Raw genomic sequence first — 26,158 nt, 5'->3', positions numbered from 1 at the left:
ATTTATTTTAGGAATGTGAGTGCACTGTAGCTGTCTTCAGACACACCAGAAGGGGGCATCAGATCCCATTACAGATGGTTGTGAGCCACCATGTGGTTGCTGGAAATTGAGCTCTGGACCTCTGGAAGGACCTCTAATCACTGAGCCATCTCTCCAGCCCCTGTGCATTGTGTCTTAACAGTGTTCATATCTGTAATTATTCTCAAATACAAAGCCTGAAAACAATGATCAGGAAGCAGCCTTGAGCCTAGGGAGAATTAAAACACTGACATTACAGAAGGCTTTGCTTTTATTGTGTGTGTATATCTGTGTGAGCGTGAGCATGTGTGTGAGTGTTTATGTATGTGTATGTGTATGTGTGTGTGCATGCTCCAGAGGACAACTCAAAGGAATCAGTTCTGTCTCCCAGCCTCCCCTGGGTTCGGATGATGGATCTCAGGCTGTCAGGCTTGGCAGCAACAACTTTCACTCACTGAGCCACCTCAGCAGCCTACAGAAGGCTGTTTTCTGAAAGCGTATGCACACTTTGATTACCCCGGAGCGCTGACCATCTGTGAACCCTGGAAAGCAGAAAGTGAACATTTCTGGAGCAGGCCCTGGGCCAGTCAACTTTGGGCACAGCCTCTAAGAAAAGCAGCCTTTGAGTTGGATTTCTCCTCAGGAAGGCGTCTCCTGTACGGTGGCCGAGATGGCTACTGTAATGGCTGGTGGCCTGCCGGCTCTTGACCGAAAGGAAGGTTCTATATGCAGCAGGAACAGGCCCCAGAGCCTGGGGTAGGGAGAAAATCAGGGCTACCCTAGCTGAGATGGTGGTTGAAGGTGTTCCAAGGCATTTCTAAGAAGGACTAGGGCCATGCATTCAGGGCTTCCTGTTTTCTTACAGACACACACTGGTGTTTTACCCAGCCTCCTTCAACCCTGACACCCGTCGGACCTACGCCAGTCAGGCAGATGCGGTGAGTGTCAGCCAGCTCCCTGGGAGCGGTCAGGACGTTCTGAGCCACCTTCTCTTTACCCTTCATTGAGGCCTTCCATCAGTCGGGAGACCCTCTTCCCATGCTTAGGGCAGCAATAAAGACGTACTCTACTCCTTCTAGCCAGGGAGTTGTGAGAGGTCTGCCTGGAAGCCGGGAGCTGGGGGTTCAGAGTGAGGCTCTGGGGTGTCTCAGCACCATCTGGGTTCCAGCCCTCTTATTAACTGCACTGGGCACTTCAAAAGCATCTGTTTCCTCGCTGGAGACGTGAAATCATCAGTTACTCAACCTATGGGTCATAACCCCTTTGAGGGGCGGGGTCAAACAACCTTTTCACAGGGGTCACCTAAGACCATCGGAAAACACAGATATAAACACAGATATTTACATTACGATTCATAACAGTCACAAAGTTACAGTTGTGAGGTAGCAGTGAAAATAGTTTTATGGGTAGGGACCATCGCAACACAAAGGACTGTATTAAAGGGTCACAGCACGAGGAAGGTTGAGAACCACTGATCACGGTTAGGGATGGGCGTGAGATGAACAGAACACCTTGCACTCAGGAAGTGTGCTGGATGGGCCTGGCTTTGAAGATGACAAGGACAGCAAGCATCACGGCACTGAGACATGAAGGCAGGAGTCAGTCCCCAGCCAGCCTTGTTGGTAGCAGACTCTAGGCTGGAGCCTGGTCTCCTGATTCTGAGTCTCAGTGGACCTCGGTGCTTGTAGTTCTCTAGCCCATGAGAGCCAACTAGGAGGATGAGGCTTGGCCACCCAGCATATGCCGATGTCACTGCCCAGAGGGCTGGGGAGGGCTGGCTACCCTTCGGAAGGATCCTGGGTTCCTAAAGTGGGTCTAATCCTCTCAAACAGGCTAGTGCCAAAGCTGTCTTGATTACCGGCTGTGACTCTGGATTTGGGTTCTCTTTGGCCAAGCATCTGCACTCAAAAGGTTTCCTTGTATTCGCTGGATGTTTGTTGAAGGTAAGACTGGGCTGTTCTTCACTCTTATCGAAGCAGAGTCTCTCTCTCTCTCTCTCTCTCTCTCTCTGTCTGTCTCTGTCTCTCTCTCTCTCTCTCTGTCTCTCTCTCTGTCTCTCTCTGTCTCTCTCTCTGTCTCTCTCTTTCTCTCTCTCTTTCTCTGTCTCTCCCTTTCTCTCTCTCTGTCTCTGTCTCTGTCTCTGTCTCTCTCTCTCTCTCTGTCTTTTTCTCTCTCTGTGTTGTTAAAACAACCTACATTTTTCCCATTTCAGTCTCATTTGCTCTACATAGTTTTCAATGCATGCATCCGTCCACCGGTCCTCATGCTGGCCCATCCATTCCTCAGTCACTTACTCACTTGTCAAATGATATTGATTGGCCTGGCACTTTGCTAGATGCTACAGAATAAGACTGGTCCAAGACCCAGTGTCTTAGTTAGGGTTACTGTTGATGTGATAAACACCATGCAAAAGTAAGTTATGGAGTAAAGCATTTCTTTTGCCTACACTTCTGTATCACAGTTCTCTGCAGAAAGCAGCAAAGGTGGGATTTCAAACAGGACAGGAACCTGGAGGCAGATGCTAACACAGAGGCCTTGGAGGGGGTGCTTCGTATAGGCTTGCTCCCTCTGGCTTGCTCAGCCTGCTTTTTATAGAACCCTGGGCCACCAGCCCAGGGGTGGTATCACCCATCATAGGCAGGCCTTCCCATTTTAATCACTAAGAAAATGCCCTATAGGGCTGGAGAGATGGCTCAGCAGTTAAGAGCACTGACTGCTCTTCCAGAGTTCCCGAGTTCAATTCTCAGCAATGACATGGTGGCTCACAACCATCTCTAATGGGATCCGATGCCCTCTTCTGGTATGTCTGAAGACAGCTACAGTGTACACATATACATAAAATAAATGAATCTTAAAAAAGAAAGAAAGAAAGAAAGAAAGAAAGAAAAGAAAAGAAAAGAAAAGAAAATGCCCTGTAAGCTTGCCTATAGTTTGATCTTTTGGAGACATTTTCTCAGTTGAGATGCCCCTCCTCTCAGATGACTCTAGCTTGGGTCAAGTTGACAGAAAACTAGCCAGCACACCCAAGGAGCTCTCCGTCCAGCGGTGAGAAGACACCATGGATAGACGCAGCTGAAGAACTGGAATGAAGTTCTCCAGCATATTCAAGGATGTTCAGGGGGAGTGCAGAGAAGAGATGGGCTTTCACTCGGCAGAGGAGGCGACATTTGTTCAGAGCCGTGGAATAAGTTATGCTGTCATAGATGGAGGCCTGACAGAAGGGACGTCCCAAGCATAGCCTGGGAAGTGTAGAGCTAGCTGCCTCAGGATGGGACATCTCGTGGCATTTAGAGCACATGAAAGGAAGTACCAGGCCATGAAACTGGGGACCGACCATCCCCAGTTCAGGGAGTCCCTCAGCCTCCACGGTCCACTTCCTTGGCTCAGAGTTTTCTCTTTTGATTCTTTTCAGTTACCCCTCCCCCCTACACACACCACTCCTCAAGCCCTGGGCACCCACTTACTCCCATCCCCCTAAACTTGCCTTCTCTGGACGATGTTCACACTAGACTCAGGGATGCTGGGTCTTTTTACTGTGTCTTTCCCACAGCACAATGTTTGTTTGTTTTTAGACAGAGTCTCACTGTGTAACTCTGGCTGGCCTGGAACTCACAGAGATCCATTTGTCTCTGCCTTCCAAGTGCTGGGATGAAGGCATGCCCCACCACACCTGACCTTGGCGTGTTTTTTAGGGCCCTCTGTATTACAGTACCTGTCATAGCTCATTTTTCTGTGGATTATTACTTGATCACACAGATACACTACAGTGATTTGCTCATTTGCACACTAGATAAAATAGGTAGAGATCTTTAGTTTTTTTTTTTTTTATGTGTATGAATGTTTTGCCTGCATATGTGTATATCACAGGTGTGCCTGATGCCCCCAGAGGTCAGGAGAGGGTGTCAGATCCCCTGGAACTGGAGTTACAGAAATGGTTGTGAGCCACTATGGTGCTGATGGGTACTGAACTCAAGTCCTCTGTACAGAGGAGCAAACGCTTTTTAACTGCTGAGCTCTTTCCCCAGCCTCAAACTGCATTGTAAAAACTTACCTAAAAATAAAAATAAGCTTTTGTTCAGGATATTTATTTTAAAAAACTAATTGGCTTATGGCTATTTTGAATATGTTACTGTGAACAACCAATGCATGTGCCATTGCCTCAGGCTTTGCAAGAGACTGGATTCAGTCCCTATCTGGGCTGGGTCCTAAATCCAGAGCCTACCCCAGGGAGGTACATGCGGAGGTGACTGCATCCCCGTCTCCTCCAGGACAAAGGTGATGCCGGCGTCAAGGAGCTGGACAGTTTGAAGAGTGACCGACTGAGAACCATCCAGCTCAATGTCTGCAACAGTGAAGAGGTGGAGAAAGCGGTGGAGACCATCCGCTCCAGCCTGAAGGATCCCGAGAAGGGTAAGGGCCCCGTGAGACTGCGGGCTTGGTCCGTGGACCTGTTCCATGACTCCTGCTCAACACCACCCTTCATTTGCTGGCAACCTGGCAAAAGGCTCCTCTGTTTATTGTTTAAACTCTTACGGCTGCTCAGCGAGAGGGAGTGGATTAAGTTAAACACGCCTGTGCAACAGAGCAGTAAAATATGGCCAGAGGCAAGTCTGAAATCTGTAGAGTGACAGACGGACATACTGGTTCAGGCCAGTTCATCCTGTGCTTGCTAAGTGCCCACTCTGGGCCAGGCACTGGACACTGATGGGGACACAGTGGAAGCTGGAGCACTCTGTCCCTAAGGACCTTACAGTTCAGTAAGTGGATTGGTTTGACCGGAAGCTGGGCACAAACTGGGGCAGAGCAGCAGGGGAGGGGGCGGAGTCCAGTGCCCGGGTATGGCAGGGTAGGTAGAGAGCTAGGAAGGTCATGCCGGAAGGAGGGCAGAGCGTGAGTAATGTTAGGAAGCAGCCTACTGTGCTGGGGTGTCGTAAATGGATGATTTGGTGGCGGGAGCCAATGAGGTAGGAACTCCTCCCTGATAGTCAGCCTCTACTTCCCTGGTTGTCATTTTCCAGGCAAAACAACCACGCCTCTGCTAGGCAGTGCTGGCTCTGACCTCCAGGTGGCGCCCTTCCGGAGCGCCTTGCAGCAGTGTTTAACTTCCCACGATGACAGGATTAGGACAAGCGTGCTCCCATCTTGGGCCCTCATGGGCACATTTTGGTGCTGATTTTCACTCTGGCTTCATGGAACAATCACTACCAAGGTGTGGGAAGCCATATTCCACTAGTCTCACCTACCCCGCTTTGAAGGACTCTAAGGGACTGGACACCTGCAGCCGGAGACCAGCCCTCCCCAGGAAAACCAGCACACACCTGCAGACGGGCTGTGGGTGTGGCCTGACCTTGTACTGTGTTGTATGCTTGGGACTAGTGCTTGGTGCCTATCTTGCAGAAGGAGCTTGGAACTAGACGCCGACCTAGTGACAGTCAGACAGCCTAAAGCAGTTAGACAACCCGGGGGCATTATGCTATGGGCTGGGGACATCAGGCACACATATGATCTGGGAGCGGGAAGACTAGATTTAACCAAGGGCTTTGCATCTCCAGAGAAGTGTGACGGGTGTGAACCAACCCCTCTGTGGGTCAAAATCGCCCTTCCTCACCTAGTCACGGGTGACGTGAGCACAGACCTCGCCACTCTGAGCCTCAGCTGGCCTCATTCAGCTATGGATTAGCATCGACTGTGTGAGTTAGTTATGAGGGTCAGGTGACATCAACATGTGCCACGCCAGGGCGTGGTAGCTGTCATTCCAGCCCCGGGTGACACACTGGATCTGGAGAAGTGAAGGAATTGGAGGACTGGATGTGACACCTTTGACAGAATGGAACACACTCGGGGGCTCAATGTGTTAATTGTGGCTAGGGTTAGTTAGGACCGTGGGGCTCAGATGGAAGGGACTGTAGGAGGAAGAGTTGTGGATCCATGTCCCCCAAGTGTACATGGGAGGTGTCTGAACATGGGGTTCAGGTTGAGGCCATTCTGGGGAGGCAGCTGCCTTCCAGACCGGCAGGAGTGCACTTGGAATTTGAACACCAACTTGCTGAGGATTCTGGAGAGCCAGCCCCCGCAACAGTCAGGTCAGCAGGGCCTAACCTGCAGTGAGCTTTCACTGGTCACTCTTAATTAATCTTTATTGGATAGTGGTGCCCGATACAACTTTTATTTTTAGGCAGGGCATTCGCACGGGCATTTTTGGTCGTGTGATACTGTCCCCCCTGAGTCAAACGGAGCTGAGGGAGAATTCCACAGACATGAGGTAGAAGAGAAGATGGTCACAGCTTTCAGGGGAGCCAGGCCGTAGTAGGGCACTGTTGTGTGCCCGCGTAGGTCGGACAGTGTTAAGTTGGTGCTGGGAATCCTGAGTGCCACTAACGGGGGGGGGGGGGGCAGCAGTGTCCATGGGGCATTAGTGGGTGGTGTCTAAGAAGAGAATGGGGATGGGGTGGGGCTTAGTTGGTGGCCTGTTGGAAGCCATAGGACATGGTGAGCAGTGGATGGAGGTTGGAGTCCACAGTGGCAGGACAGGATAGTGGCGTAGGGAGTGGGGAGTGGGGGGTGGGGAAGGGGAGATCTCAGAAGCCCAGCTACAAGGCAGCAGGAGCACAGGGCATGGTTAAAAGAAGGTTCTTTTTTTGTTGTTGTTTTGGTTTTTGTTTTGTTTTTTTTTAAAGACAGGGTTTCTCTGTGTAGCCCTGGCTGGCCTGGAACTCACTTTGTCGACCACGCTAGACTCAAACTCAGAGATCCACCTGCCTCCTGAGTGCTGGGATTAAAGGTGTGCGGCACCACCGCCCAGCTTTAAGAGCTTTAAGAGCACAGAGATGTGGTGTTTGCAGTCATTCTCCACCCAACACAGATACACTGAATCTCTACTGCAGACGGAAGGGCAGCTCTGGGGGAGAGCGGCGCAGGTTGAAGGGTTAGCCATGGCCGCTAGGGAAGCTTTAGGCTCCAGGGAAGTCAGGAGACAGACCTGGGAGCTGCAGAGTTTCTGGGATGCTTCTGATTTTGTGGGTTGTGCCTCAGGGTCCCAGCTTTCAGCTTGAGCCGAGGGCAGGAAGTACCAGCAGGCAGCTGGTAGAAGGAGGGTTCTCTTTGGACATTTAGTCAACTAGCACTTTCCTTCCCTTCATAAATGCTCTTAATTCCCCATAATTGAAGGAGCCGGCACTAAAGGTCAGCTGACCAAGCTTTAATTTGGGCAAGACTGAAGGGAAGCAACTGGAGACAATTACTCTGTCATTTATACAAACTCATTCTCATGATGCACTGGGAGAGTGAGGCCTGGGCCCTGTTCTCACAGGTGACAAGCAGGGTCTGAGACCCCTGCCAGAAGCACCAGGCTTTTAGTGGCTGGAGACAAAGCCCTATGGAGATCAAAGTCTTAGGAGCTCCACTGCAAAGAGGCAGAACCCTGCTGTGCCCTAGGGCTCTGCCCATCCCCTTCTTAGACCCACAAAATTGAACTCAAAACAAACCCTGGCTCAGGTTCAGCTCTGCCTCTAGCTTACTGATGAGACTTACATCTGTCTTATCCCTTGACAGCTTTGGTTTCCCTTGCTGCAAAAAGAGTTAACAGACAGACAAAACAAACTCCAAGAACTTTCCAGAACCAATGTTGTCTGAGCCTACAAAAGCCAGCTGCCCCTTAGCTTCTCTTGTTATAAAGCGGTCAGCTGAGAATAGGCACCTCCTCAACTCCTCGGAGCCTGTATCTCTACACAGTTACTCTGGATAGGGAAGAAGAGAGACACTGGCAGATGGGCTACTGAGCCAAGGGGCCTTGCAAACAGCAGTATGCTCAGGGGAGGGGCAGGGGAGAGTCCCAAGGTGGAGTGGGTGGGGCCTGACTGTGAACAAGGCTTGGCAGCCTAGCCCATAACGTAATGGGTGACCTTGGAGTTTTGTGGCCTTCTGTGAACTTGGCTTGGAAAATTCCTGAGGTTTCCCTGATGGCAAGAGGGCCAATAGAAACAATAGCTGAATTGAATGACTAGGTGCAGGGAGTAGACATGAGGGCCTGTGGAGGAGAGGGGAACTGCTGTTTTCATTGCTTTCCTGCTGCTCTGATGAACACCATGACTAAAAGCACACTGTGAAGAAAAGGTTTGATTTGGTGGATAAGCTTCCCCATCCCAGTTCATCACTGAAGAAGCTCAGGGTAGGAGCTCAAAGCAGGATCCTGGAGGCAGGAACAGAAGCAGAAACCACGGAGGAGTGCTGCTTACTAGCTTGCTCAGTTTGTTTTCTTATACAGCCTGGAACCACCTGGGCAAGACATAGATAGTATCATTCGCGATGGTCTGGGTCCTTCCAAATAGAAAACGTCCTATAGATTTGCCCACAGGCCTTATGAATTTTTTAATTAACACCACCAGATGCTTTTAGGTTTGTGTCATGTTGACAACAACCAACCGGTTCGTTGTTGGGGGTAAGCGAGACACAGGCAGAGACCTATAAGGCTCAGTCATGAAAGGGCCGAGAAGTGGCGGATTCAGGCAGCAGTGACCCAAAGCCTGGATATTCCGTGTAAGGGACATCATATCAACCAGGATATGGGGGGTCTCTCTCTTTTCATTCTTGGCTAACTTTAGAAATGTTTCTTGAGAGCCCTGGCTGAGAGGCTGAGAGTCATGGGAGAAAGAGATCACAGTAGAGGGAGGTAAGCTTGTGGTTGTGATTCGAGCCCACACGGTGACTGGTTGTGTCCTCTCCTGTCCAGGAATGTGGGGCCTGGTTAACAACGCAGGCATCTCAACATTTGGGGAGGTAGAGTTCACCAGCATGGAGACGTACAAGGAGGTGGCCGAAGTGAACCTCTGGGGAACCGTGCGCACAACAAAATCCTTCCTCCCCCTTCTCCGAAGAGCCAAAGGTGAGTTGGGAAGACAGATTCTTCCTGCCCATCCCTCCCGGTGCCTGCCAACATCCATTAGTGAGTCTCCGAGGCATGGTGGGCTGGGGATGGTGGTGGGCAGAAGTGAATAGCCAGGTAGGGGAGCTACAGCTTTCAGAAGCGGATAAGCTGAGCACAGCGGTACACATCTGTAAAACAGCACCTGAGCTACACAGTGAGACCCTGTCTCAAAAAACACACAAAAAGGATTGGGCAGTGGTCTGTGTACCCAGGGCTTACGGATGGATCGTAGCGGCTTGAGTCTACACGCTTTTATATTCCAGAGTAATGTTAAGCAAATGTTTGCATATTTATTTTATAGATTAAAAGATGAGCCATTGTGCTATTTAGTTCAAATACGAGACTAGAAATTTGGAGAATAGATGTAATGTCCAAATCATAGAACAGCCAAATGTGAGCAAAACCACCTCTAAGATCACGAGATCTGATTTTTCTTCCCGGAACAGCAAGCCATTGGGAAAAGAGGGACCACATCCCCAGAGCTGGCCCAAGGTCTTGGCAGCACAGGAATGAACAGGGTGCAGCTCGTAGCCTTTAAAGGGAAGCTCATCCTTTCTATGACTTCACGTTCCCCCCTAGAGGCACTCCTTATGCAGGCTGGTCTCAGATCAGCCTGGGCTGAGCAGGATCTTCCCCACCCCTACTGCACCCAGAGTCGAAGTTGTGATGGGTCCCTGTATTCCCAGGCTAGTCCTGTGACAGAACACATTTGAAGTCACCATTTTCTGTATACCTGAGTCAGGCAATGCCACCATCACGTTCAGCCTTGGTATCAGCTTTGGATACTCTGCCCCTACTCCTGTCCCAGCCCACTTTCTTTCTAAATCTGGTATTGGGGAAAGTCCACCAACCTAGGTCCTCCCCTATTCTGGGGTGTTCTAGGCTCCCCTTTGCCAGCCTTGTCCTGGGCCCTCTGGCTTCTGTACTGTGTTTCTGACCTTGGTGATGCCAGCAGTCAGTACCCACCTGGGCTGTGCATATTACTTCTGTGTGCATCAGGCTGGAAAAGCTGAGGTTTGTGCTCCCTTGGGGGAGGAGGAGGTTTTGGTTTGTGTTTCTCCCTGACCCGCATCAGACCCTTAGAGTAAACATGCAGGTCCACAGGGGCATGTCGTCTGTCTCCTACGAGTTCCCAGTGTTTTTACCCTGTGATATCAGCAGGCAGGCTCTGACCGGTTGTGTTTAGTTGTGTGTAACTAACTACTCCACTGTACCCTACCGGTACCTGGCTTGTTCCTCACCTGTTACCCCTTCTCTAGTCCTGCTGGGTGCAGCAGAGCCCGTGAGGACAATTGGAAATACTGACCAGCTGGGTGGCCCAAGGTCCCGGACTCTGGACGGCTCTAAAGCTGTCCCTGCCAGGCCTCCATGTCACAAGGCAATGCCACCCGAACAAATGTTTGCTGTCTTCTCCAGGCCGTGTTGTTAACATCAGCAGCATGCTGGGCCGCATGGCCAACCCAGCCCGCTCGCCATACTGCATCACCAAGTTTGGGGTAGAGGCCTTCTCGGACTGCCTGCGCTATGAGATGCACCCGCTGGGTGTGAAGGTCAGTGTGGTGGAGCCTGGTAACTTCATAGCTGCCACCAGTCTCTATAGCCCTGAGCGCATCCAGGCCATTGCCAAGAAGATGTGGGATGACCTGCCTGAGGTCGTCCGCAAAGACTACGGCAAGAAGTACTTCGACGAAAAGATTGCCAGCATGGAGACCTACTGCAACAGTGGCTCCACAGATACGTCCTCTGTCATCGACGCCGTCACGCATGCCCTGACCGCCGCCACCCCTTATACCCGCTACCATCCTATGGACTACTACTGGTGGCTGCGGATGCAAATCATGACCCATTTTCCCGGAGCCATCTCTGACAAAATCTACATACACTGAAGAGCTGAAGGGGTCCCCGTGGCCTCTCCCGGGGAGCCTGGTGGGAGGGAGAAGGATGAGGGGAGGGAGTTCATACAGTTAGCCTTTGATTAAGCATTGTGGATTATCCACTGTCGTAGGAAGACTGACTTTAGCACTAATTTTACGTGTTCAACGTGGTGAATGGTTTGAGCCTTCACAAATATGGGGCACAGGTGGGTGGCCCTACACCTCAAGCCAATATGGTGCTTCTCTCTAGAGTTGATTTTATATAAAGATTTGTGGGAAATATCTTTATATCAAAGACAGATTATTAGAATAGAATCCAAAATCACTTTCAAGCCAAAACATCCATTCAAAATATGTACCGCATTTGATCCTTAAGTCTGGAGAGTAAAAAGAACAGAATTTTTTTTTTCTTGTGTGCATGAAAGAATTTTCAGATCACAGAGGACATAGGAGATGCCTCTTGCGTTGCCTCCAAGTAGTCCCACCACTGTCCTGGCATTACTGCAAACGCCAGTCACTTGTGTTCCACGGACACTTGGACCCATCAGTCCAGGAACCCTCTGACCAACTCTATTTTCTCCCGGGCCACTCACGCCAGAAGTCACTGTGTGTTGTGTCTCTGAACATCCGTGGCACCGTGTGACTGGTAGCCAGCAGCCAGCAGTGACTCTCAGCTGGGTGGGGGTGGGGGAATCTAGATTTTCAGCTAGGATTTCGACACTCTCTTTAAAGACTCCGGTTAGAGCTGGGTGGAGACTCTGTTTGGCTAAGAGTGCAGTTTGGTTTTGCCTAGGACAGGATTGGTGCTATGCTTGGTGCTGCAGACAGACCAGTGGTGCCAAGGCTGGGCACAAGACCCTTTCCCAGCAGTGGGTCTAGATGCCTGATTGTCATGTGTGCTCTTGTGGTGCTCGAGCATGTAAGCTCGTGTACACACACACACACACACACACACACACACACACACTTGCGAACACACACACACACACACACACACACACACACACACACACACCTGCTCCACAGGACTTCAGGTCACCTCTTCCTATTGGGAGCTTCTTTTTAATTAAGCTGAGATACTTCTAGGCAGCCTGTGTTGCCAATCAAGGAACCTTTGAATTGGAAGGCTGCTTGTCTCTGAAGTTTCCCAGGGTCTGGGTATTTGGATCCAAATCAAATACCACCTTGTTCCAGGTGGCAAGTCTTGGGCGGGGTATTTAAGTGCCAGCTTTACCCATCTCAGCCTTACACATTTGTGCATCTTGTTGCAATGTCTAGGACTGCCACTAGAGGGAGCCCTGCCCCCTCAGCTAGAGCCTGCACAGGCGTTTTCGTTCACACAAGCTTGAGGTCTTTCCAAGAGTGTTTAACCACTTACTTGGACGCTGCCTGGGAACAAAGGGAGAAGCAAAGCCCCCTCTGAAACTGATCTTACTCACATGGTAGCTGTCTAGCCTGAAGCTGGAGCCCAGAGCCAGCAGAAAGCAAAGGAACCTGGACAGCCACAGCAGGGTGCAGACAGTGCGGAGACAAAGAGGGTCCCACAGAGAGCGAATTCAGCCTGCTTTGGGGGCTTTTGAACCCTCTGAATTTAAACAGAGGCACACTGTTCTAGCTCCTGTCTTCAGAGCAGGGCAGATAGGACTAGGAGGGAAGGAGAGAGGGAGCTAGGGCCCCAGGGTCCACAGAGGGACTCCTGATGACCTAACAGAGGGTTGTGTTTGTACTGGAGAACCTGCCTCCTGCTGGGGTCTTTCTGTGGCATTTTACACCTTGGGAGAATTTGTATTCATGTTTAATAAAGAGATTGGTTGTAACACTCAGAGAGTGGTTCCGAGTTACACTTAGCACATCCATCTGTCACTCTCAGTGACCAGAAGGGGTTGGAGGTGACATATACTTGAGTCCTAAGTAACAATAAACTGAGTGCCGAATCTACCTTAAGATCTTAAACTGCCAAAGAGGATCTCTGGTCAGGCTGCTAAGATGTACTTTATTTATGATCCTGTTGGCTACCTTGATGACTTTTGATTTTCAGTCTTTATTCGGGTGACTGAAAGCCCAAGGTTGCCAGGTATGGTGGCACACTTGCTTAATCCCAGCACTTCAGAGGCAGTGAGATCTGAGTCCAATGTCAGCCTGGTCTACACAGTGAGTTCCAAGACTGCCTGGGATACATAAGACCCTGTCTCAGAAAACAAACGCCCAGGGTCCCTTCTCTCTAAGTAATCTCAATGGTAGTTGAAACCTCCCACTTAACCCTCACTTGCTGCAACTACCAGCCTGCTGGTCCACAGAATGAAAGGAAAAGGAGATATCTGGTCGTGAGGAAATCTAATCTAAATGAAAGGGAAAGTCATAGGGCACCAATGTTGTTAAAAGATGACGTCCCAGGTTTTGGCACCAATGTTAGGAAAAGGCTGAAGAGAGTGGGGGCATATGGCCCATGGAGGTGTGGCGAGGCCTAGGAGCAAGGGAGATGCCTATGTGGGTCCATGTTGGGAATCCCTTCCCCCTGAGGGACCAGCCACACCGACGTTATAGTACAGAATAGAGTTTATTCAGGTCATGGGAGAATTAAGAGGGCAGTAGAGGCAGAGAGAGAGAGAGAGAGAGAGAGAGAGAGAGAGGGAGGGAGGGAGGGAGGGAGGGAGGGAGGGAAGGGAGGGAAGGGGAGGGGAGAAGGGGAGGGGGAAGGGGAGAGAGGAGGAGAGGAGAGGAATAGAGTTGAGGCTGGCCATGAGCATGTGGAGAGAGAGGGGGGAAGAGAAGGGGAAGACAAGGGGTAAGGAGGGGGCAAGAGTGCTTGAGTGGAGGAGGGGGCAAGCAGCCCCTTTTATAGTGTCAGGTCACTGGAGAGGAGCCTACCTGGAGTATACCTGGCTGTTGCTAGGTAACTGAGGGGTGGGGTTTACTGAATCCCACCATTTTTCAACAGAACTACCTTTGATCTTTCTGACACAGGTGAAGTGGGCAGATCACACAGGTTGTTCCCATTTTATAGGTCATATAACTGAGGCCCAACAGAGGAAAGTGACTCAGCCAGCATCAGTGGATGGGGGCAGAATGTCCGACCTCCAGAATTATGTGAGCATGTATTTTGTATTTTGTTGCCTAGTCTTCCGCTGATGGCATGCTGTTATAACTGACAAGCTGGCCAATATAGCCAGAGGCCTAGCATTCTTCTTGGTCCTACTGACTGCTTCCCCGTGGCCTGTCAGGTATGGAGCGGGTCTAAGATTGTGTATCAGCTCCCACCTGCCAAAAGCTTTGGTTGTACCCTTGAGCCTCGGTACCACAGTACCACAAGCAAGATGAGGGAAAGCATTGAGAACAAACCTTTGAGCAGGGGGTGGAGTGCAGGGTGGCCAGGGTGGGGGTGGGGTGGGGGTACGGCTCAGCCTGGGCTCTGGACCCCCTGGCCTGCTGCTGCTCGCCCATTCTTTGATGGCTAAAAATAAGGTTTTTTTTGCAAGATTTTCTGCTCAACACGTGCTGAACTTACTTACATTCCACACCAAGGCCACAAGGCTGTGTGAGCAGGTGACAGGACAGCGGGGGAGGGGGGTAAGGGCTGCCTATCACAAGCTGCTAGGGCTGCCACCCCCGCGCCCCGCCCCTGGGCCCAGCCACTGCGCCCCGCCCCTCCCCCACCAACGCCAGGGAGTCTTGAGAGTCCCATTAGGAGGCCTGCTCACTTCCTGTCTTTCGATCCTGGTTTGCCAGCCTGTGAGCGCACTCCTTAGGACAGGTGAGCAAGCAGGCTCTCCCAGCTTGGGAACCAGGTTAACGACCAGACTCCTGTGCACAGCGCCAGACACAGTTACCCAGCCAGTTATGCCTCCGCTCACCTGATCTTCCCAGCGGCCGGGCAGGCGGGCAGGCAGGGTGGGGTCAAGATCTATTTTAGAGATAAGAAAACAGGCTTTCCCAAGTCTCTCATCACCCGAGGGACAGAGCTGACTGACCGGCCAAGCCTGAGCTCACCTCCAGTCCAGAGCCAACGATGCATGAAAAGCAGGGCAGATGGTACCAGGATCTAAAATAAGGAGGGGGAAAAATACCTCGATTATGTAACTGAGAGGAATCTTTAAGCTCATGCATAGTAACAATCGCAGAGTACGGCCACACGAACCAGCTCTCCCACCCCCATCCCCACCCCCACTCCCTTGGTATTCTGAGCATAGCTCCCTGAGTTCCTGGAGGAATCCACCGGCCACCTTGCGGCTGGCCCGCACCCTGCTTTTGCGGGGCCGATACTGGGGCTAGTGGGCACTTCAGAGGGCAGATTTTAGGAACACTTGGGCTCACACCTCCAGGAGCACTGGAACAGAGCAGCTTGGGACACATAGTTTTGGGACAGTTTTGCTTGAAGAGCTAGAACTAAGAGGGCCGGGAAGTCCTGGTACTCTGGTACCCCAGGGCACAGAAAGCGTTCCTGGTATGTATGCACAAGCAGTAAAGCACAGGGCAGCTTCAGAATCACTAGTGAGAGCATCTGAGGTCGAAGGCCAGGGACCATACTTTGGACTAGAGCTAAAAGAGGCTTTCTTCTGAGCTTGAACCCTGCTAGTGACAGGGCGCTCATTACCTGGAAAAGTCTTTCCTTGGCTCAGAAAGATTTATCTGAAGACTGAGTGAGCTAAATCTGCCTCCCCAGTCTATCTAACATCTTTCCAAAAGCACCTGGCTTTGACCCAGCAATTTAAATATTCTTAGTGTTTTTGTTGTTCAGAGACAGCTAAGTCAGGTTTCAAAGCTTACCAGGTTCCTCTTTTGACAAGATTTCCGTATGCCTCAGTCTTTGAGCAGGAGATTTCAGCCGTGAATATTCCGTTCTTCCTGTACCCGGATGACACATTTTGGGCTGGATGGCCATTTGAGTTCCCTTCAGGCATCCGAGAACTTTTTACCTCTGTCGAGGTGCCACCAACTGCTCACTTGAATGTGCCCTCACAACTGATCTGTCCCCATTCATCGTCCATCGTAAGCAGGTTATATATGGGAGGGGATGTTAAGTCCACTTTGCAGACAAGAAACCAGAGCCTCAGGGAGGTGGCAGAATTTATGGGAGATCATATAGCCAGAAAAGCAGACATCCTAGTTCCTGTCTCTAGGACTCCTTCCTAGTCCCGTAGACTTTCCACTCAGCTGATGGAATAGACACACAGGAGCATTAAGGACAACCTCTTTCCAGCCCAGAGTTTGAAAAAGGCCAAGTGGAGGCCCAGCTTCCTCGTGGCTCACTCATCTGCAGGGTCCAAAGTATTGTACAACGCCCATGAGCCTGTGGTGCGGGTCGGGAGAGCAGGGGCAGGAGGGATCCCAAGGCGGGCTCAGGGTCAGTCTGCTTTCACATTAATAGAAGCATCAGAAGGGAGGGGAGAAGGAGGGAAGAAGAGAGAGAGAGAATAAGAATTCTGGAGATGCTAGGGCCCGGAGATCCTTCCTGCTGCTCTCAGTGAGACTTAATTACTCTCTCACATGTCAGGTTAGTCTCACTTATCAAATTAGATTAGAGGTGAACTTAATTACAACTCCTAAGGTAAGCACACTGAGCTCCTCAGAAGCAGAGCGGACTAAATGTCTTTCTCAGCTTTGGTGGTATCACTTAATGGGCGGTTGGCTCTGGGGCGGTTGGTTCTAGGGCAGTTGGCTCTGGGGCGGCCGATTTCCTCCTCCGTTGTGTTCTGCAGGAAAGTTTTGGCTCAGAATGTCTCAGAAGCTAAACAGAGCTGGACCTGGGGGTGTGGCGGGGGCAGGGGCAGTGGATAACAAAGATGGAAGCCAGGCTCTGTGCTGCACATCTGCAGTCATAGCAGGAAGGTGTCAGGAGTTCAAAGCCAGCCTGGGATACAAAGCAAGATCCCAAGGGAAGAAAAAACAAGCAAGCGTGATGGCATCTTCAAGGAGAGAGAGTAAAGAACAAGCCCCGCCCTGCCCCTTCTTCAGCAATTGAGAGCTGTGTGTCATCAGACCGCAGAAGATTCTTGGTGAGATTTTATTCTCCGCCCAAGGAGTTTCTAGCCATGTGAACTGAGTGGTGGGGGATGGGGGTGGAAAGACTACAATGTGATGCTCAGCACAGCCTAGTGCTTACGATGTAACCAAGTGTGCGGAAGTATCTGGGGAGGAGAAGGCAAATCAGGCTGGGCAGACTGCAGGTACTCCCTATGGGAGGCTGGGTTTCCTGAGGGCCCAACCTGATGGCTCGAGGGCTGGAAATTGAAGAGAGACATCTTTAAAATGAAAGTATAGTACTTTGGGGAGTCTTGAATTTCGACACCAGGAAAATGTAGAATCTCAAAAGCCAACCAGCAACAGGGTCTAAGGCTAGCTGCATACAGATCTCCCCGGAAACTGGTTTAAACAACCAAGAAACAAAACCTTAGGGTCATGACTGGGGATGTGGCTCAGTGGTAGAACACTTGCCTAGAGAACTGGAAGCTCGAGGTCTCTCTGCAGCACCACAAACGCACAAAGAAATAAACACCTAGAGCCAGTCGGTAGAGTGGGCCTAGGACCCTAATTCTTCAAGGTAACATCGAAGCACAGCTAGAAACCTGAAGGCTAGAGAAAGCAAAGGAAAGCTGTTGTGTATCACTACAGTGAAGATCCAAGCAGCATTTGGGTGGGATGGGGGTGACATTCAAACCCAACCCTTTGCTCCGTCCCTTTCCCTCCCCCCACCCTGAGACCTCCCTCATACTCTAGGACAGCCATGAAACTCTTAGTGCCTATATTATGGAACATTCTGAGACTCCAGAGTCCCTGGGATTTGGCAGTGCAGAGTGTGAGCTCTTGTCTCTATAACTGTTCTATTGGGGAGAACAAGGCCACACTTATAAAAGAAAGCATTTAAGTGAAAGCTGTCTTGAAATTTTAGAAGGTCCCCTCGTGTCTGCCTTCAGCAGGCAGGCATGGCTCTAGAGCAGCAGCTGGGAGCTTTACATCCTGATCTGCAGGCAGAGGGGGAGACACTGGGTCTGGTGTGGACTTTTGAATTGTCAGATACACCTTCTTCAACAAGGCCACACCTCCTAAGCCTTCCCAAACAGTTCCACCCACTAGGGACCAAGCATTTAAATATATGAGCCGTTGGGAGCCATGCTCATCCAAACCGCCACATCTCTGAACAGAAAGAATGTAGTATCTTGTCACCTGCCCCTGGGTTTAAAATCAAGGTCTTTATGAAGCTCTACTCTAAGAAACTCTTGGCAAGCTTCTTAGAACCATAATTGACACTCCCTCTTCCCCATTTTGTATGATTTCTTCATAAATAAAGTTCCTAGGTGAACAGCAAACAAGGAGATTGGGGCATAGATATTTTGCTCCTTAGAGTCAGATGGTACAACCTCCAGGCTCGTGTCTGCTCACTCATAGAGCATCTCCCAAGCATCTGGACCATGTGGCAGCATGCAGGCAGTCATGGTGCTAGAGAGAGTTGAGAGCTCTACCTCTTGATCTGCAGACAGCAGAAGTGAGGCTATGTGTTTCAAGTAGGAGCCATGGGAGCTCACAGAGGCTCACAGAGGCTTGCTCTGAGGAGCTGTCCTTGTTCCTCTATGGTTCCCAACCATTGGACCTCCCTGCCACCTCTTGATTTTTAGTCCTACAACTTGTAGGGAGCCAGATGTACTAGAGGCAAACTTGTCCCACCCACCCACCCCACCCCCTGCCTGGCACTTGTTCTTAGGGTTTCTATTGTTGCAATGAAACACCATGACCAAAAGCAAATTGTGGAGAAAAGGGTTTATTTGGCTCACACTTTGCAGCGATTTGAATCAGTATGGCTTTAGTAAATTCATGAGTTTGAACGCTTGGCCAATAGGGATTGGCACTACTAGGAGGTGTGGCATTGTTGGAGAAGTGTGTCATTGCTGGGGCAGGCTTTGAGGTTAGAGGGGAGGAGGGAAAGGAGAAAGAGAAGGAGGAAGAAGAAGAGGAGGAAGATGAGGAAAAGCAGGAGGGGAAAGGGAGGAGGAGAAAGGGAGGAGGAGCTGTTTAAAAACCATGGGCCTAGAGGTCTTCACAACTATGTCAGAATTCTGAGTCTCCTACTAAAAACTCATCTTTAGGTTTAATCACACAACACCCTGAGTCTGATGCATCTTTTCTCCTTAGTCTGAATCTGAGGGAGGGAGACGGGGAATCCTGAGGTCAGGCGTCTTCCTTGTACCAGCACCAGCTAAGGATTACATTATTCCTTGGAGCTCTCCCACGCCCTAGGGCTGGAACCATTACTTCGGTACCCTCTCATCCTGTGCCCTGACATCACCAGGAACTGTTAAGGAGCTTGTGAGAGTAATAAGCCCCCACCCCCATCTCCTGCCCCAGGTTGTTCAGCACAGCTAGCACACCGTGGAGGAGAGACGGTAATTATTCTCACACTTTACAGAGATGAAGGGGCTGTAGCCAGGTGCTAGCACTTATTTTAGACAAAATGATAATAGGAACCCTGCCTTCTGATACTCAGCTAATGCCACAGCAGCCTCAGTGGCCAAGGCAAGGGTGGCAAATCTATCCTTAGTTTCCACATTCTGCTGTTAGGTTTAGAGCTATGGGTACATTGGGCACCTGAGACAGTTTCTTTATCACAGCTGCTACAAAGGATGTGACAAGAGAACCTCCTCAACTCTCCACAAGACCCTGAATGTGAATCTGGAACCTTCTAACAGAGTCCCCCTAGTGCTTAGCCTCCAGGACAATAGCCGCACCCCTAATTCTCATGTTCCCAATGAAGCTTACTCGCCTAGTCTACCAGATTCTTACGTTTTCAACCTCCGTGATCCCGAGACCCTTTAATGCAGTTCCTCAGGCTGTGGTGAGCCCCAACCATAAAATGATTTTTGTTGCTACTTTGTAACTCTAACTTTGCTGCTTTTATGAATAATGTGAACATCTGTGTTTTCCAGTGGTCTTCCGTGACTCCTATGAAAAGGTCGGTTGACACCAAAGGGTTTGAGAACCACTGTCACGCTCTCTATCTGTACAGTATCACCTTGACTAAATATGTCCCTCCCCGTACTTCCCCCACATCCTCTCAGTCACACAGTCACACGGTTCTGTCCTCTCATCTGGCAGTGCAAGATCCCGCCCTCCTTCCCTGCCACCAGGAAAGCAGAGACAGAAGAGCCACTGTCTATGAGCCACTCACTAACTGTGCAGTTAAACCCAGGCTCTGACATTTGAGCCTGAGCTCCCCTCAGCCTTCCCACCATGCTCCATTTCTCTGGCAACCTCCTTCTCTTGGCGTTACTATCACTCCCAGTAAAGCTCTTATCTCCAAGGGCAGTCCTCCTCAGTATCCCTCCTTGAACCCTAAATCCTAAACCTTTCAGTCCCCTAGATAATATCTTGTCATTTCGTCCACTGCAGATCTGAGGGACCTGTGGAGAGGCAAGCGTCTCTACCCTCTGATCCATCTTTGCTGGCTGAGTTATTCCTTTTCTTTCTTCTCTTCTAGTTTCATGTGGTGTGGTAGTGGTGTGTGTGTGTGTGTGTGTGTGTGTGTGTGTGTGTGTGTGTGCACATGTGTTCTCATGCATGCTTCTGTGGATCCTTTTGTAAGTGAAACTTAGAAAAATCATTTTCCATTGATCGTCAGCCTCAGTCATGAGAATTAATAACTTAATGGGACAGTCAAGCCAAAGTCACACAAAACAAAACAGAACAGAACAAACCTAAACTATCTAGGAGAGGGATCCAAAGTTAAAATTGACAATCTCCCCCAAAACCATCATTCACAAATGTCCCCTTTAGATTTGAGAGTGATCAGGAAGATGACACCTTTTTTTCATTTCCAGCCAAGTCACAGTGTGAGGTTGGCCGGTTGGTCATCCTGACTATTCTGTCATAAGGAACTTAACTGTGTCCCAGACTACAAGCCTCTACCTATGGGCAGGCCAGGCTCCAGTAAGCTCTCTGCCTTTTCTATAGAGCAAACTTGTCGCATCTGCCTACAGCATAAAGTCAGGGGTGACTAGAGGACTCGGAAGACTGGCAACAGCCCAGTCCCTCATTTCTAGCATATAAAATATGAAGAGCCGGGAGACAGCTCAGGGGGTTTACTTAATAAGAGTCCCTCCATGGGGAGATGTAAGGACATAGACGTGGGCACCGAGAGTTCCTCTAACTCCATCCTCATCACTGCCCAAGGGACAAACCTCAGTCATCCCAGAGGCTTGCTTACCCTTCTTCTCAACATCGGCTCACCACTGGGTACTGCCAGTTTTACTCCCTAAGTATGTTTTGAATCTACTTTCTTGGGCCTATCATATGACTACCAGTTGTTATCATCTCTCACATGGGCCTTTCATTAGCCCTCATCTACCTGCAGGCCCCAGCCCTTCCTTACAGGATTGTGGTCACCGGCTCCTTGTTGTTCTTCAGTAAAAGTTAAAGCCTGACATGAGCCCAGTACTCGGTACATCTAGCCCATGCCTGCACCCCGAGCCTTGAACATGCCATGCGTCCCTTGAAACTCACGTTAGAAACTACAGTCATTCTGCTCTCCTTGATTTCTTAGAGGAAATGGCTTCGTTCTGCCCAGGATCCAATCACATACTGTCGCATCTGCCAGGATGCATCTGCCCTTCCTCCCCTGCTCCTTCTTTCTTCCCTCCTTCCTCACTTCTTCCTTCCTGTCTCTCTTTCTTTTCTTCTTCTCTCCCTCCCTCCTGCCTCCCTCCCTCCCTCCCTCCTGCCTCACTCCCTCCCTCATTCCCTTCCTCTATCCTTCCCTCTTTCCTTCCTCCTTCATTCCTCCTCCTTCCTCACTTCCTCTCTCCTTCCTTTCTCCCTCCCTCTTTCCTCCCTCTTTCCTCCTTCCCTCCTCCCATTTACTCCTGCCTATATTTTATATGTTAATCTAAACACCAACTTTCTAAGAACCCCTTTCAGACCCCATCCCAGCCCTTACTGAGGTGTTCAAGAACCTTTTACATTTTCCTCTACAGTGTCACAATCACAGTTAGTAATGAGACCGTTCGTTGTCTAATTCTTGAACTAGTGCTGTAGGCAAACCTTTTTCTCAGCCTGCTTAAATAAGGTTTCAACTTCTTCTCCAACTCATCATCTACCAGAGTAGAAAAGAAAGGTTACTAGGACATAGGGGAGTGGACCTGTTTTGAAGTAGTTCTTTGGGGCAATTCCAATCTTCGTTGTTCTCAGTCCAGTCCACTACCAAACACTCGTCAAGTGGCCTGAGTCCCAGGAAGCGGTAAGAAGCTACGGGAACCTCACAAGAAGTTCTGTGGTGACTTTCTCTCTATGAAGTCACCACAAGCAAAGCTCAGCAACACAATGTAAGGTAAACAATACAAGCATGTCGTCATGAAAGAATATGGAGGCAGAGCAAAGCTAACCAATGCTTGAGCTCCCACTGTCTGTGGGGTCATATTTATATTCCTCCCAAACATCTCATGTCCTTCCACATGTTTGCTTTAGCAAAACATTCTTTCACCTGTGTGCCCCAGCAAAACATCATTTGATGTCAACTGACTCTCCAAAGACACCAGAAGTTTCCGCTTCATAATGTCCTGCACCCTATTCTAAGCTCCAGGAAGGTGGTGAGCGGTTTGTCAGTCAGCTGGATGAGTGAGAAAAGTGGCCAGAGAATAAAATAAATTTCTGGTGGATGTTTTGAGTGTCAAATGCCCCAGACTGGGAGAGCACGGGATAGAGCGTCTGTGTGTGGGCAGGCGAGGGTGCAGAGAGATAGAGGTGGATCTGGAGTCAGTGGCAGAAGCTAACAGATCCACTGGCCAGATGTAGGAAGCACATCACTAGCCTTATGATGAATAAGTGGGTGGAGAAAAGAGAGGGTCTCAGATGGGACACGCTCAAGTTTGGAGCTACTAGAGAAAATCAGAAAAATGCAGATCTGGACATCCACCATACCCAAATTTGCCAACGTTTCCCTGGGATGTAGATTCTCTCATGCCTTGTCTGTATAAGTCAGTGTTTATCATTTGAGAGACCCACCTCTTTGGTTTTGGGGAGTCCCCATGACATGAAGGCATCCAGAATGAGCTCTTTGTTTTCCAAACCTGGTTCTCTAACCATCAGTCCCAATGCTACCCAATTCTCTCTAATAAATGATTTCCTTCTCTGCTTAAGTCAGCCAGAATTGGTTTCTGCTGTTTATAGCCAAGGACTGTTTTCATTTAGGAGGTGCCAAGTACCAACAAGTAGACAAGACCACTCAGGAATCACGGAAGTTACGGTCTCCATTGAAATGGGAAAAGAATGGTGACTGGTTCCGAGTTGGAGTTTGCAAATATGTGTGGGTAGTGGGTGGTTGCCCCACTAGATAAACCATCTTTTTGTTGGGATCTGTCCTAGAGTCATAGGTTACCACATTTGTCCCAGCTGAGGGCCTGGGAAATAGCTATCACACGGAAGCCTGAGAAGCACAGTCAGTTCACGGCCTTGTCTCCTGGAACTTGGTGTGCTTTCCCTAAAGTATTTGCACACCAGCGATCTGTTTGAGAGCTTGCCCACCTCGGGGAGCGGACACTAAGGAAATCATGGAGTCAGAGTGCGTCCGCCACACTTCCTGATGCCTCACAAAGGATGTCAGAGTAGGAAAGATACTGAGGTCCTCTCGTCTCCTGTCTTGTGGTCTCAGGCATCAATGGGCCACGGGAAAAAACTTAACAGGGTGGTTCCCACGGTTTCTCAACCCCCTAGGCTGATCCCTGGGCCTGGGGTGAATCCCCAGGATCTGGGGTTTGTGTGTATTCCCTGGTGATGCTAGAATGTGTTGTTTGCTTTACATCCTTCCTCACATCTCACTGAAGAGGAAACAGATTCCAGAAGAACTATTCTCCTGACCAAAGACTCCTCTGCCCTGCTCCACCCTCAGCAGAGAAGCAGTTGCCTGGGCAGACACCAATTCTGGCTTCTTAAACTCCTGTTTCTCTTGAGAGTCTGGAGTGCCCAATGGGCACAGAGTATTTCTTTCCCAAGCCACAGTGTGACCTTTTGTATCTATGCTGGTTGATTTGTGTTGTTGTTGTTGTTGTTGTTGTTGTTACTTGACACAAACTAGAAGGACCTGGAAGGAGGGATCCTCAATTAAGAAACTGCCTCAATTAGGTTGACCTGTGGGCTCATGTCTCTGGTGTATTTTTAATTGTTGTTGTTGTTGTTTTGCTTTGTTTTGTTTTAATGATTTAAATGAGAGGGCCATCCGAGATAGGTCAGGCATTTGGTTGCCTCATATTCTGCTTTAAACAGTCTAGAGGTGGTTTGCGGTGTGGGTAGGCATAGAATTCTATAAGGTTAGCTTAGTCAGTCAGGCCTTTGCTAATTGATGCACTTAAAGAATGTTCTTTCCTTTTCTGTAGAGTTAGCCTAGCTTTGGTTTGTTAGAAAAAGGCAGGAGGATAAAGTAGGGTCTGTAAGGTATAGTATGGGGGAAATGACCCCCAATAGACTCATTAGAAGCTCATTTGGATGTTTATCTCCAGTTGGTAGAACAGTTTGGGAAGGATTAGGAGGTGTGGCCTCATTAGGGTGTGTGTCACCGGGAGTGGGCTTTGAGATTTTAAAAATTATCTCCCACATTATCTCCAAGGCTGCCTCCGGCCTGTAGACCAAGATGTGAACTCAGCCATTCTTGCTCCCACGCCTTTGCTCTGCCACCATGGGCTCTGATGCTCGAGAAACATAACCCCACGTAGGCATTTTCTTCTATAAGTTGCTTTGGTTATAGTGTTTTATCACAGCAAATAAAAGTAACAGAGCTGAGAGATGGCTCAGTGGTTAGAGCACTGACTGCTCTTCCGGAGATCCTGAGTTCAAATCCCAACAACCACATGGTGACTCACAACCACCTGTCGTGAGATCTGATGCCCTCTTCTGGTGTGTCTAAAGACAGCTACAGTGCACTTATATGTAATAAATAAATAAATCTTTTTTAAAAAAGAAAAATAACAGATACACAGGGCTCTAAACCCCACTCTATCCTGTACATATTTTTAACAGATTAGAGTGCTTCCTTCCAGTGTTTAAAATACATATTTCATTTTATTAGCCGTCTCATCTCATACACATGATGTTCCTTAGTCGCTATTCCAGCTTATAAAGTTCTGAGGAAGAAAGACTCCAGAACAACCAAACAGTGCACTTCCTACAAGGTGAGGATGTCTCTGAGCATTAAGCCTCATTATGACAGTCTCATGCTGTGAAGGGGTGATACAGCCATCTCCACAGCAGAGATCAGAATAGCAAAAATCAGTAGTTATTATAATCAAACTTCTGCCTACCTGCCAGGCCCTGTATGAGGCAGTAAAGACTTAGAATTAAAAGACACATGCCTCTGCACGCAAAGGATCTTGGGCTGAGACACGTGTGTCAAAACATGAATTGAAATCACTGTGTGTGTGTCTAAGAGAGTGTCTGTGTGACATTATGGGCCCCTCTGTGTGTAAGAGTGTGTTTTTGTGAGACTGTGTGTGTTTGTATGAGTCTGAGAGAGTGTGTGTGTCCGTATGAGAGTGGGTTGTCTGTTAGTGTGTTTGTATGTCTGAGTGTTTATGAAAGAGTGTGTCTAAGAGTATGTGTGTGGCTAAGAGAGTATCTGTGTGAGAGTATGTGTTCTTCTGTGTGTGAGAGTGTGTCTCTGTGAGACAGTATGTGTTCGTATGAGTCTGAGAGAGTGTGTATCTGTATGAGAGTGGGTGTGTCTCTGGTATGAGAGAGTGTATCTGTGTGTGTGTATGTGTGTGTGTGTATGTGTGTGTGTGTGTATGTGTGTGTGTGTGTGTGTGTGAGAGAGAGAGAGAGAGAGAGAGAGAGAGAGAGAGAGAGTGTCTATGTATGCATGCCAGAGGTTAACCTCAGCTCATTTCTCAGGAGTCTCGCACATTGTTTTTGACACAAGGCCTCGCAGTTGGCCCTAGAGTCGTCCATTATGTTGGTAGGCTGATGGCTAGTGAATCCCAGGAAGCTTTTTTTCTACCTCCTCTGTGTCATCATACTTTGCTTTTATGTGGGTGCTGGGGACTGAACTCGGGTTCTTATGCTTAGCCAGCAAGCACTCACTGACTGAGTCATTTCAGTCTGGCCCCTGAAATCTCTCTTCCCATTAGACTGGCCCCAGGCAATGGGCATCAGCACCATAAATGTGCTCAAGAGTGATACAGGTCAGGTACCTCCCTTTTATTACTTCCTGATGCTGTGTGCCAGGCTTCACGTGCACGATTGTATCTGCATAGCCTTTCACAGTTCACTCACAGGAGTCCTGGGATTTGCTACTCAGCTGATTTCTCAAAGATGAAGAGGAAGTGTGTTTGTTCATTTGAATTGCTTCATGTGAGGATCCGCTCAGCGGAAC

At 49.4% G+C, this 26,158-nt stretch overlaps 1 protein-coding gene across 1 annotated transcript; it reads left to right on the top strand.

The window, feature by feature from the left end:
- Window positions 1-688: 688 nt before the first annotated feature.
- On the top strand, window positions 689-12,607 carry BDH1 (3-hydroxybutyrate dehydrogenase 1; the record flags this gene model as incomplete). The annotated part of the gene is made up of 6 exons (XM_080919530.1): window positions 689-774; window positions 884-956; window positions 1,851-1,961; window positions 4,287-4,428; window positions 8,747-8,899; window positions 10,358-12,607. The coding sequence occupies 6 exons, from the start codon at window positions 689-691 to the stop codon at window positions 10,825-10,827; spliced, it is 1,035 nt and encodes a 344-aa protein (XP_080775656.1). The 3' UTR covers window positions 10,828-12,607.
- Window positions 12,608-26,158: the final 13,551 nt, after the last annotated feature.

This window comes from Micromys minutus, assembly GCF_963924665.1.
Source record: "Micromys minutus genome assembly, chromosome: 7".
NCBI lineage: Eukaryota > Metazoa > Chordata > Mammalia > Rodentia > Muridae > Micromys > Micromys minutus.
The sequence above is the reverse complement of the archived record's forward strand: the minus strand, read 5'-3'. Positions and strand labels throughout refer to the sequence as shown.